General features: G+C 37.7%; 1 protein-coding gene across 5 annotated transcripts in view; it reads right to left on the bottom strand.

Annotated features, from left to right (window-relative positions):
* The window catches only part of FAM149B1 (family with sequence similarity 149 member B1), a 44,836-nt gene that overhangs the window by 27,136 nt on the left and 3,921 nt on the right, over positions 1-13,779 (bottom strand). For 3 of the 5 annotated variants that reach the window (XM_069068211.1, XM_069068210.1, XM_069068212.1), the window contains exons 3-5: positions 11,248-11,377; positions 6,886-7,028; positions 6,448-6,564 (exon numbers count right to left, since the gene is read on the bottom strand). In XM_069068211.1, coding sequence (XP_068924312.1) covers positions 6,448-6,564; positions 6,886-7,028; positions 11,248-11,377 — 390 coding nt within the window. The remainder of the gene's footprint in view (positions 1-6,447; positions 6,565-6,885; positions 7,029-11,247; positions 11,378-13,779) is intronic. The other 2 variants (XM_069068209.1, XM_069068213.1) reach the window with 2 other exon arrangements.

Below are 13,779 nucleotides of genomic sequence, written 5' to 3'. Positions count from 1 at the left end.
TACATGGCTAGTTTTTTTGTGTTAAGTGTCTGAGGCTGGATCTGAACTCAGGTCCTCCTGACTCCAGGGCCGGCGCTTTACTCACTGCACCACCTAGCCGTCCCTTTGTGGAGTGGTTATTTGACTGATCGAGTAATTTTATATGATCTTATTAACCTATAAATGGGAAATAAGTTGTTGAAGGGAAGTCATTGTCTACATTGTGCTCTTCCAAGTCAGATGCTTTTTTGTAAGAAACAAACACAAACAATGAGAATTTTTATTCTCTATAACCCTTTAGTCAATTGTGGGACTGTGAAGATAGTCTATTATGGCAGTCATCTACAAAACACTTTTTCATACAGTGTTAGACACCTTTGATAAATGTAAACTCTTTTCAGGAAGACTTTATGTGGTGAGTGGTTCCTGATGTCTTCTTGCCCCAAATAATCCCTTTTTTTCATAATAATAGTGTCAATAATAGTTTCATCCTTTCAGAATCTTTTAAAGTTATTCTGAAATGTTGATTACAGAGTGTATTTGCAATTGTGTCATGTCCAACACAGATTTCTTTTGAATTTAGATGTTCAGGTACTGCTTCTCCTCCCAACTTAATGTTAAATTCTATTTCCCCATAAAGGAGGCTCAGGTATTATGATTCCATACTCTCAGGTAATCTCTCACTTAATGGCCTCTTCAGCTCTCATGGGTTTAATGATTTTTATGCAGATGAATAAAAATCTAAGTATCTAGCCATAGTATATCTGATTGCCTACTGAATATTTCACATTGTCTATCCTGTAGGCATTCCCCACCTCCCAATCTCGACATTTCTATAGACAACTACTCTCACAACCGTCTACTTCTCTCTCCCATGGACTACTCCTGTTCATTCTCATTTTCATCACATCTCACACAGACTATCACAATACCCTAATTGGTCTCAAGTATTTCTCCTAAAGTGCAGATCTGGCCAAGTTACTCCCCTACTCAATAAACTCCAATGGCTCTTTATTACCTTTAGTATCAAACAGAAACTTGTCGAGGGACACCTAGGTGGCACCATAGTGCATAGAACACCAGACCTGAAGTCATCTTCCTGAGTTCAAATCTGGCCTCAAATACTAACTAGCTGTGTGACCCTGAGTAAATCACTTAACCCTATTTGCCTCAGTTTCCTCATCTGTAAAATGAGCTGGAGAAGGAAATGGCAAACCACTCCAGTATCTTTGCCAAGAAAACTCCATATGGGTTCGTGAAGAGTTGGACACTACTGAAAATGATTTAATAACAAAAAATAAACTTGTCTGTTTGGCTTCCTAAGCCTTTCACAACTTGTCCCCAACATACTTTTCCAACCTCATTACTCTTTCTTGAATTCTACAGTCCAGTCAAACAGACCTAGCCTTTCTCTGCACAGAACATTCTATCTCTCCCTCACCTTTGTGTGTCAGCACTAGCTGTCTTCTATTCTGAGAATTCACTTCCTCCTTGGCTCTGCCTTAGAATCTGTTTCCTTCAAAATTCTGCTCAAGAACCACCTTCTATATGAAGCCTTTCCCCCTTCCCTTAGCTGCTAGTGCAAGCCTAGCCCCTCAACTAGCTTGTATTCATTTCTCTTGTATTTCCATCCATGAGAATGTAAGCTCCTTGAGGGAAGGAATTGTTTCCATTCTGTCTTAATATCCTCAGTATCTAACAGTTACAGACACAATGTGTGTGAGATGACCAACTTTGATAGACTGGGCTCTTCTCGGCAATGCAAGGTTATAAGACAACTCCAAAAAGACTCATGATAGAAAGAGATGTCCACACCCAGAGAAAGAACTGAATGCAGATGGAAGCAAACTAACTGCTCTCTTTCTTTTTCTTGTTTTGTTTCCTCTTTCCCTTTGTTCGTTTCATTGGTTATGATCCTTCTTTATAACCTCACTAATGTTTAATGTGAAGGTATTTGTAGATCCTATACTTGATTGCATTCCACCATGGTGGGGGGAGAAAATTTGAAACTCAAGGGATTGTGGAACTGAATCTTGTAAACTAAAAGTAAAAAAATAAATTATTATTATTTGCTTTTTGGAGGGCAATTGGGGAAATAAATTAATTTTTAAAAATATCCTCAGTACCTAGCACAATTCCTGACACATGGTAGGTACTTAATAAGTGCTTCCTGACTAGCAATGTTTTGAGAAGGCCAACCTATATAATAAGAGAACTGGATGCGATGATCTCTAAGATATCTTCCGATTCTACAAACCTGTGATCCTGTGAATCACACCGTGAATTACAGAATGCTAAAGAAATGCTGAGAAATCTTCTCCTTTTCATGTTTATTTGCCATCTTCTTTCTAGTTACATTTATAATGGTCTCAGGATGATAGGGCTTAGCTGGGTCTCATGGGAAGATTTTTTTTTTTTATTTTTAAGCAATCGGGGTTAAGTAACTTGCTCAAGGTTACACAGCCAGTTATTTCTGGGTATGGTGTTGAGTGTCTGAGCCCGGGATTTGATCTCCAGGTCGTCCCAACACTGGAGCCGGTGCTCTTACTTGCTGAGCCACCTGGCTGCCCCTAAGCAAATTGGGGTTAAGTAACTTGCTCAAGGTTACACGGCCAGGTGTTTCTGGGTGGGTGCTAAGTGTCCGAGCCCGGGATTCGATCTCCAGGTCTTCTCAACACTAGAGCCGGTGCTCTTACTTGCTGTGCTACCTGGCTGCCCCACATGGGAAGATTTTTATCTCCAATGTTTTAAACTGTTTTGTATACACTAGTTATAATCTTATATCACCTTCCATGTAATACTTTGCTATTACTTTATATTCTTAATTGGTGCTGGGTTTGGATTTCATAAGTTCTGCTTGGTGAGGAGATTGAGTACATTCTGGAAAAGCTTCTGAGTACTTATGTTGGGGGTTACTTTTTCAATCTGTTAAAACTTCTCTTAAGAAAAAGTGGTAATAATGAGAGTCTGTGTTTTGACTTGCCTTTATTTCCATTTCTCAGTCAATAGCTTGTTTAAATAGATTGGATTAGAAGTGTGCAAGAAGTACATTCTCATCTTTATCACTGAATTTGCTGCCAATTTTAACTTTTCCTCTATTTGTTACCCTAATGACATAGAGAAGACTGATTTTAAAATTATTCCCACACTGGTTAGTTGTCATTTCCTGTCTAAATATAGTTATTCCTTTCCTGTGCTGTTGTGGGGTCTTTCCTATGCTTAGTACTTTTGGACACTATGTGAAGAAAATATTAGCACAGTACATATATCAGACTTCTGAGTAGCCTAGAAGCGTCCAGCCTCTATCATTTCTTGAGCTTAAAACTATTTTCTAACATATTCTTTGCTATCCTCACCTTCATCTGCTTTTACATTGAAGTGACACACCTTTCTGAAGAGACCACTGGAGGATTTGAAAGGAAAGCTATTAGCTGGAAGGGCAGCTCATTGCTAGGATTTATGTAGCCAGGTTCCAAGAAGAGCCATGGGTAAGCTTTACAATCATCTCTGTTGGTCCAGTCAGACTCTTCCAAGATGGGGGTCTAAGAAAGGAAGCTTTGTAATAGATCCACTAAGAAAAGAATCTGGTGCTGCCTTGCTAAGTAAACTAAGTCTGTTAAGCATTTAAAACCAAATCTTTCACAACCTGATTCCAACCTACCCTTCCAGATTTAGTAACCATTATTCACCTCCAGTCCGGTAATTGACATTCCCACTGTTCCTCAACATGTTCCACCTCATCTTAAAATCCACCCACTTCCATCAGCTCAGCTCCAATGCCACCTCCTAGGAGGACTTTCCTGCCCACCTGAACTTCACTCCCTAAACTACTTCAAAAGTATATGTTGTACATTGAGAGACATTTATAAAATGCACTGCAAGTTTTAACATGCTGCAGAAACTCTAGCTATTATTTTTATGTGTACACGTTGTCTTCCCTAATACAATGTATGCTCCTTGAAGGAAAGGATGGTTTAATTTTTGTATATGCATTCCTAGTGCTGACCCCAGGGTGAGGCACTTTGAAGTACTTAATACTTAGTACTTGAAAATCTTCAACAATTACATGTTCCTGCTTAACTGGTTTATTTGTTGTTTCCTGCACACAGCAGTCCACCTCAGGCCTCTCCTGCACACAATGCTACCCCTCCTCTTCTGTACCTTTTGGAATTATTAGTCCCCTTTAAGGTTCAGTTAAAGTATTACCTCCTACCAAGAGTCCTGCCTGACTCTCTGTCGCACCAATTACTTCATAATTAGTCACCTGGATATAGGTAAATAAATACCTATTACTCACATGCATACATATCCCCAAGTGGGATGTAACTCCTTGAGGGTGGGGACTACTTTGTTTTGGGGGCTATTTTCAATACTTGGCACAGTGCCTGGCACATGGTAAATGCTTGGTGAATTGGCATGATTAGAATGCAGTAAAGTGTAAGGGACAAAAGATGGACAGTGTGAGTCAGTGACATCAAGGAGACAGTAAGAGACTTTGAAGAAGTCCTCCGGTGAACTGAGTGACTCATCCCTGGAGGATTTGTAAAAGTGCAGAGAAAAATCACACAGAATGAAAAGGCATAGTTGGGCTGTAGAAAGAATAGACTAGTCACATCAATGAGATCCATCAAAATACTGAAATAAACACCTTCTTAAAAACCGACACCAATTTATGGTGTTACTAAAAATTAATATGCACTTGTTCTCCCATACCTCTGAGAACAATGGCTTTTACAGTTTTTGTTTACTTCTGCAAGTTTGACTGGTGTACCTTAAATTTTTAATCATCATTCCTTTCATTACTGAGATAATACCTTTATTTACCTTTTTAAAAATGTTTTATTATGAATTTAACATGCAACAAATATTAGTTATTAAGCCAAACATGAACTAAATCCCCAAATCCCTAAAATTTAACTATGTACATGTTAAAAAATGTGATCACAACCCATACACCTCTACTGAAGTCTCATTATGATGCCTCATTGTGGCACAGGAATGCCCCTGGGTCCCTGAAGGCTATGGGTGTGGGATATACTCTCTGGTGGCTTTACAAAGGCCTGGTGTTGGCCTGCACATCTGCCATCCAAGGACAAGCCTCGCCACGACTGCTGAGGCTCATCACTGTACTGGCTGCAGGATGATGAACTTTTTAGCCACAGTAACTCTGAAAGGCCATCTACTCACTTATCAGAGGTGGTGGTATTTGTACAACAAAGGAAATATGGAGGAAATTACTGATCGCTGAAGTAGTACATGCTAACCTTGCTTTGCCTCACTCCTTATTAGTCCATCCTTGTATACTCAATGGTCTTTATATCTGTTGCTTTTGCAGCACCATAATATCCCAACATTAAAAAGCAAGGATATGGAAAACAACTGCATAGGACAGCAAGGTGCTGATGAGAATTGTGATCTGCAGTGGCGGAAGAAATGTCCACATCTAAGATACAATGTATCTGTCAAAATAAATTTATTCAACCATTCCCCATCCACTGGACACAGAGTTTGTTTTCAGTTTTTCATAATTATGTATATAAAGCAGCTGTGAATATTTCTGTGCAAATATGGCCTTTTTTTCTTGCTAATAATAGCTTTAGGACACAGTATGTGCAAATGAATTGGTGGAATCGGTGGATCAAAGGATATGATTAGATTAGGAGTTCCCATTATACATTAATATGTTGCTCCATTTGCCCCATTCTACAGTTCCAATGACAATGAAAAATTACCTGTTTTCTCAATGTTGCCAACACTGAATGGTATCTTTTTTTGCTATTTTTGTCAGTTTCCATCACCTGGGATCCTGAGAAGTTAAGTGATTTGCCCCAGGATCACACAGGCAGAGTGTCAGGCATGGATCCTGAGCCCAGAGCTTCCTGACTTGATTAGTAGGGCATGGCAGGCAATGCTCTAAGGCTGCTGGCTGCAAAGCCGGGGCTGACCAGTCCCCTACCAGATGAAATCATCAATCTCATGCAAAAAGAAATCCCTTTTTCAACTGCCTCTTTAACTAGGCACCCTCTGCTATGACATTCATAGCTACCAAAATGTGGTTCCTTATTTTTTTATTCCTGGATATTTACAATACTTAACAGACTGAGGCTCCTTTGGGCCAACGGGTACTTCTCATCAACAAGTGATAGATTTCAGCTAGAAAATTCCTTAACATTAAGGTTTAAGTTTCTTTACCACAAATTAATGCTTTCTTTGAAAGTATCTAATTTAGCATAAGTGTTGTTATGTAAACATCAATCTCTGCATCACAAAAGTGACTTTTTTGTAGATGATGCTAGCTCACAAACACAATATTTCATAGAACAAAATTACAGTACAACTAAAGGATTTGGACAATGCCAAGAGGTTCACTATAATCAGACTTAGAGACTTAACCTTTGCTACTTAGTAATAGACAATAGGGAGAAGTATCTTTCTGCTTCAGCACAAGTAAAAAGTTCTACTACTTACACAGTAGACTCTCTTTCTTGGTTCAATGCCGTTTCATGTGAGGCTGAAGTAATCGATGGAGACCTAGGATACAATCCATAACCTTCACAAGGAGCTACTATCTGTTTTCCCAGAATCCTTCAAATTAAAGAAACAGATGAGGTAATTTACCCAAGTTCACATATCAGTAATACCACCACAGTATCAAAATACAAGCATTTTTGTTAACATATTTTTCTGTTTTTAAGATCAAATGTCTAAGGGTGGCCAGGTGGCTCAGCGAGTAAGAGCACTGGCCCCAGTGTCAGGATGATCTGGGGACTGAATCTGGGTTCAGATACTTAGCACCACACCTAGAAATAACTGGCCGTGTAACCTTAAGCAAGTTACTTAACCCCAATTGCTTAAAAAAAAAAAAAGATCAAATGTCTATTAGATTCTGCTCCTTCCCCTTAATACCTGAGGTGAGGAAAGGTAGACGTCCACTCTTGGCACTCTTCTTGCAGACCCTTTGTATGGATGCTTGACTTTTGTTCATATAAAAGCTCATCAATGACTGTGAACATAAACTGAACTTTTTCAGTGGCATTTCGGTCAAGTTCCTAAAAATAAATATCCAGAAAAAAATCATTTCCAGATAGGTCTGAGATCCGTTGAAATCATAAAAAAAATCTTTTAAAATCACTTAAATATCTGTTCAATCCGAAAAACTACCAAGTTTCCATAGAAGATAAGTTAAATTATTGGGAGGTTTCAGCATATACATAAATTACTCAAATGACTTCTATTGTTGTAAATATAATTTATACTGAAACCTTTCTTAATTCCACTGAGTGAAGAATGACACCAGGACAGGAAAAAACCCCCAAAACTTATTCACATTTCAAATTTTAGACTTCAAATAGAAATAAGCATGAAGGAAAAAACATTAATTCTACCTACTCCTCCTACTACACATCTAGAAAACTTTTGTTGTTAAATGGTTTCAGTCGTATTCGATTCTTTGTGACCCCATTTGGGGTTTTCTTGGCAAAAATACTGGAGTGATTTGCCATTTCCTTCTAAAGGTCATTTTACAGAAACAGGGTGAAATGACTTTACCAGGGTCACAGAGCTAGTGTCTGAAGCCAGATTTGTACTCAGCAAGCGTCTTCTTGACTCGAGACCCAGTGGTCTATCCACTGCATCACCTAGCTATCCATAGAGAAAACTACAACTCTTCAAATTGAAATTTCATTAAACTCTATGTACTATACTAGAGGAAGATAAAATATACCAGTGGAAGATAAAAGAAAGAATACAATCTCTGCTCATGGTGAATGGGATGATTTACTGGGTGATAGAGAGAGGCATAACTACTCAAATTTTATTTTACTTTTATTTTCTTTGCCACGGAGAATGATCTTTGGGAAGGATATGAATAAAAGTGGTTAATAGGGAGATGAAACCCAAGATAAGTGAAAAAGTAATGTGATTAACTATTTGCCCTCAATGCATTCAAATGACTAGTTCTGAATAAATGACATCCCAGGATATTAAAAGAACTAGTAAATGTGACTGCTGACTTACTGTTCATGAAATCTGACAAATCATGAAGAGTTTGGAGGGCTGTTGCAGGACCAGAAAAAGGGATATGATGTCCCAATTTTTTTTTTCAAAGGAAGAGGCACAGTCTAAAACTTTAGTCCATTAGCCTGGCTTTGATTCCTGGCAAAATTCTACAATGCACTGTTAAACATTTGGTTTGTTAACATCTAGAAAAAGATGATCACTAAGAGCCAGCAAGACTTCATTAAGAATAGGTAACACCAAAACAGCTTAATTTCTTTCTTGATAAACTTATTAATTAGTAGATAAATAGAATATTGTATACTTGGTATAACTAGACTTCAGGTAGCATCTGATAAAAGTTTCTCATACTATCCTTCTTGACAAGATGGAGTGATAGGGGCTAGATGATGTTATAGTTACCTAGAGCTAGACCTCAAATAAGGTCATTAATAGGTTACTATCTCCAGTGGAGTGAACCAGGGATATCACCTTGGTCCTGAGCTAGTTACCATTTTTATCAATGGCTTGAATAAAGGTATATAGATAACATGCTTATCAAATTTATAGACAACACCAAGCTGGTCGTATAAATAACACTTTGGATGAGATTCAGGATCCAAAAGTACCTAGATGGACCAAACAATAGGCCAAATCTAATAACACATTTTAAATGGATAAATACTGATAGGATCCTATAGTTGGGTCAAAAAAAATCAACAATACAAGGATAAGATTGGCAAAGTAGGATTAGATAGCAATTTGTCCAAAAAAGGTTTAGAGGTTTAGTGTTCCTCTTACTCAAAGAGATTAAAAAAAAGAAACTGTAACAAAGAAAGAAAGAAAAAAAACAAGAAAAAAAGTAGTGAAAAAGTTCACATGATCATAGCTACATTATGAGAGGTATAGTGTTCAAAATGAGAAGCGAGGGTCCCACTGCTTTCTGACCCAGTCAGCCTGCTTCTTGAGTATTATATTCAGTTCTGGGAATAGCATTTAACATGCAGGAACACATTCAGAAGCAGGCAACCAAGATGGGGAGGGGACTAGAGACCATACTATAAAGGAAGCAATTGAAGGAACAAGGGATAATTGAACATTAAAGCAGAATATTCATTAACTGTCCTCAAGTACTTCAAGGGTAGTACTTGAAGAAAATGGATTAGACTTATTCTGCTTGGCCCCATGGAACAGGATTAGGAGTAATGGATAAAAGTTACATTGAACCTAATTCTGCCTCTCCACTAGGGTAAACTTTGTAAAAAATGGTGTTATCTAAAAGTGGAAGGGTCTGTCTTAGAAGCTGGATCCTTTTCTTCCCTAACAGTCTTCAAGTAGAATTTGAATGGCCAGATGGTAAAGGTGTAATAGAGGAAATTCTTTTTTTTTTTTTTAAAGCAATCGGGGTTAAGTAACATGCTCAAGGTTACATGGCCAGTTATTTTGTGTGGGTGTTAAGTATCTGAGCCCGGAACCGATCCCAGGTCTCCCGACTCTGGGGCCGGCACTCTTACTGTGCCACCTGGCTGCCCCCCCCCCCTTTTTTAAAGCAATTGGGGTTAAGTAACTTGCCCAAGGTTACACGGCCAGTTTTTTTGTGTGGGTGTTAAGTATCTGAGGCTGGAACCAATCCCAGGTCTCCCAACCTGGGGCCAGCGCTCTTACTCACTGTGCCACCTGGCCGCCCCAATAGAGGAAATTCTTGATGAGATATAGACTGAACTATATATGTTCCTTTCAAATCTAATATTCTGTCAAAATGGTAGGGCTTAAAATTCTGTCAGAGTACTCTTACCATTCAACAGAAAGTCATTATTATTCAGCAAGGAGAAGGATGAAACCCATCAGACTGAATTTGCCCTGATGAACAGAAGAAAACTAAACAAAGCAATAATAGCAACAGAAAGAAGTCATAGTCATAGATTTTCTACTGATTTTCAGGCCACAATGGGAGGACTATGGGGAGTAATATATGGGTACTATAACTTGGGATGGACATCGATAAGCAAGAGAACATCCAGAGGAGGTTAAAAAAAATAGTGAAGGGCCTTGAGTACATACAACTTGAGGACTGCTAAAGGACTTGAGGGTTTTTAAACAAGACCAGGAAAAGAGACAATGCAGGGGCACATGATGGCTGTCTTAAAAATCTGAAGGGCTGTCCTATGCAAGAGAAGTTAGACTTGCTCTATTTGATCCCAAAGGGCAGAAACATGAGCAATGGGTAGAGGTTTCAAATGCAGATTGAATGTAAGGAAAAACTACCTGGCTATCAGAATCCAACATGAAATAGGAGGTTGTGGGTTCCCCTTCACCAGAGGTCTTTCAGAAAAGGCTGCATGACCACTGATTGAGTATATTGTGATGAGGATTCTTTAAGGGGAATAGGCTTGGCCAAGATAGACACTAAGGTTCCCTCCAACTCTGAAATTCTCTAATTCTGTAATGGGGCCCCAACTACTTAGCTTTGTGTTAAAACTGTACCTTGTCCTGGTCTCACTGACCCCCTCCAACCCCTAGTCTGTGTATTAAGTTTATAAGTAGCCCATCCAATAAGACTACAAACTGTCCCAAAGACCAAAGGAACACAGATCACAAATTGTATCAATAACAACCAAAATTCACATCCTGATAATATATGGGTTGCATCAGGGGAAGCCATCTAGGCTCTGCTTGAGATCTCAAACTCCTGTTCCCTATCCCCGCTGCGAGCACTCCTCTATCTCCATCAGGACCCTGCTGCCTACTGCTCCCAGCTCAGATCCATGGTTACATGAGTGATATCGTGTTCTCCTTCTCCCCATCCTTTCCCCCACACTGCCTGCTTCCCTGCCCCCACACCATCTGCCTCTGTACCCCTTTCACTGCTTGTCTCTGTACCCACTGTGCCTTACTGAAGTATGACTACAGCCCCACTTCCTGCCTTCCTGCTGCCATCATGGGTTTTCTCAGTAAGGACCCAAAGAACTGGGAGTGCCTGCCCCTATTTCATAATTTCATAAATTATCAATTCAGCCTGAATCTGTGATTCAACTTTCATATTTGTAAAAGGGTAATGCTAACTTCCTTAAGTGACAGCAGATGAAAACTAAAGGTACTATGTACTAAGCAGTATTACAAAACACTACTGTGTAAGCATAATTACACGATAGTATATTTTAATGCAGCAGTATAGGAAGAAATGTTGGAGGGAGGAAGGCTGATAAATTCAGACTTTCAACTTTAGGTCCTACTGTCCAAATTATTCTACCAGACAGATTATATGTAACTCACACCATATCCCCAGGAGAAGTCTGAGCTGCCTTCAGTAGAGATCCCTGTACCCATGTAACTTGGAAAGGCAGATCTGGAATTGCCAGTGTCAGTTGATGTAAAAGGTGATTCTTGCATGATGTCAGATTCACTAAATCCACAATTTGAAAAGGAGAGGGAAAAAAAAGGAAAAATTCTAAGACATCTTTATGCTTTTGCAAAATAAACTATTCAGAAATTTGTATACAAATGTGCTCACAGAGATATAACAGGGAATTTCTAAAATGTACAATTTACATAGTTGTATGGCACTTCAGGGTGCCATGGCAACCAGCACACAATATAACTATAATGTAAGAATAATACATATGTAAGTGGAACTAGAATGAATGTAAATAATGTTATTATTATTTTAATTTTCAAATATTATAACTCTGCTGAAGCTCATCAACTCTTTAAATATTCTCACTTTTTTTTACATCTGGCATAAAACAATTTCACCATGAACAAATGAGAGCCTGAGGGAATAATACAACAATTTAAAGCACAGCAAAATACATTCTAGATAATGAACAATATTTCAGAAAAACTATTCAGTAGCCTCTCAGATCACAATCTCCTGGATAATATTACTTAAAATGGATTAACATTTGCAATGTGTACACTGATTACACCAACTAAGCACCATGTAACAGTGATGTCTGATGGCACTAAAAACAAAAGTAAATTAAAAAAGAAAACTGCTTCAGAAACAAGGCTTATTGGAAATAACACTAGAGATATCATTATGAGATCTACACCCTAAAGAGATCAAAGAAAAAGGAAAAGGACCAGAACCCACACACATATATATATATTTAAAGAAGTTTTGGGGTTTTTTTGGTGGTAATATAGAACTGGAAGCTGAAGGTGTACCCATCAAATGGGGAATGGCAGAACAAGTTAAGAATCTATGAATGTGATAGAATACGATTGTGCTATAAGAAATGATGAAAGGGACAGTTTCAGAGAAATCTTGAAAAGTTTATATGAACTGAAGCAGTTAAGTAAGCAGAATCCGGAGAACAATTTATACATTAACAGTATTATAGAGAAAAACATCTTTAAAAGGCTTAGGAGCCCTGATACATGCAATGGCCAAACATGTTTCCAGGGGACACAAGATGAAATTCGCTCCCCTCTTCTGGATGGAGACGCAATGGATTCAGAATGAAACTAAGACATTTAGGGGGGACATAGTGAGAGTTTGCTTGTGTTCAATTAGGTATTTATATATATATATATTTATATTTATATATATGTTTATAAAAGTTTTGCTTTTCTTACTTTCTCAGAGGAGTAGGTAGGGGTAGGAGGAGAGGCTGATTTTCACTGATTGAAAAAAATTTAATTAAAAAAACCAAATTACTTATAAAAAAAAAGAACACTGAAGTTGAGATCAAAAGACCCAAGTTCAAGTGTTAGTTTCATCTGTGAGATGGGTATAATAATACTTTCATTACCTACTTCAAAGCCAATGTAAAGATAAATTACAGTAACTGAAGGAATTAGAACAGGCAATGAGGAACAATAACTATCACTCTTTGCAAATGATATGATGGCAAACTTAAAGAATCCTAGAGAATCAACTAAAAAACTAGATGAAATAATTAACAACTACAGCAAAGTTGCAGGGCATAAAATAAACTCACACAAATCACCAATATTTCATTGCCAACAAAGTCCAATGCAAGAGATAGAGATTCCATTTGAAATAACTGAAGACAGTATAAAATATTTGGATGTCTACCTACCAAACAAACCCAGGAACATTTCACACAAAAAAAGTCAGATCTATAGAACTGGAGGAATATTAATTGCTCATAGGTAGGTTGAGTCAATATAATAAAAATGACAATCCTACCTATATTAATTTACTTATTCAGTGACATAGCAATAAAATTACCAAAAAATTATTTTGTAGAGCTAGAAAAAAATCATAACAAAATTCATCTGGAAGAACAAAAGATTAAAACTATCAATGGGAATCAATGAAAAATTATGTGAAGGAAGGTGGCTTAGCAGTACCAGATCTTAAACTGTATTACAAAGCAGTAATCATCAAAACAATCTGGTACTAAGAAATAGAGTAGTGGATCAGTGGAATAGACTAAGTATACAATAAATGGTAAATTAACATAGTAATCTAGTGTTTGACAAAACCAGAGTTTTAAGATTTTGGGACAAGGACCCCCTATTTGACAAAAATTGCTAGGAAAACTGGAAAGCAGTTTGGTAGAAACTAAGTATAGACAACATCCCAAACTGTAAACCAAAATAAACTCAAAACGGATACATGATTTAGACATAAAGGGTGATATCATAAGCAAATTAAAGGAGCAAGGAATATTTTATCTGTCAGATTTATGGACAAGAGAAGAATTTATTATCAAACAAGAGATAGAGAATGTTACAGGATGTAAAATGGGTAATTTTGACTACATCAAATTTATAAGTTCTTACAAAAAATAGAACCAATACAGTCAAGATTAGAAGGAAAGCAGAAAACTGGGG

The sequence above is a fragment of the Petaurus breviceps genome, unplaced genomic scaffold (genome assembly GCF_028583685.1).
Source record: "Petaurus breviceps papuanus isolate PSGF00001 unplaced genomic scaffold, PetGlider_PUasm1.0 90762, whole genome shotgun sequence".
NCBI classification, from domain to species: domain Eukaryota; kingdom Metazoa; phylum Chordata; class Mammalia; order Diprotodontia; family Petauridae; genus Petaurus; species Petaurus breviceps.
Note: the sequence above shows the minus strand (reverse complement) of the source record. Positions and strands in the feature narration are given on the sequence as shown.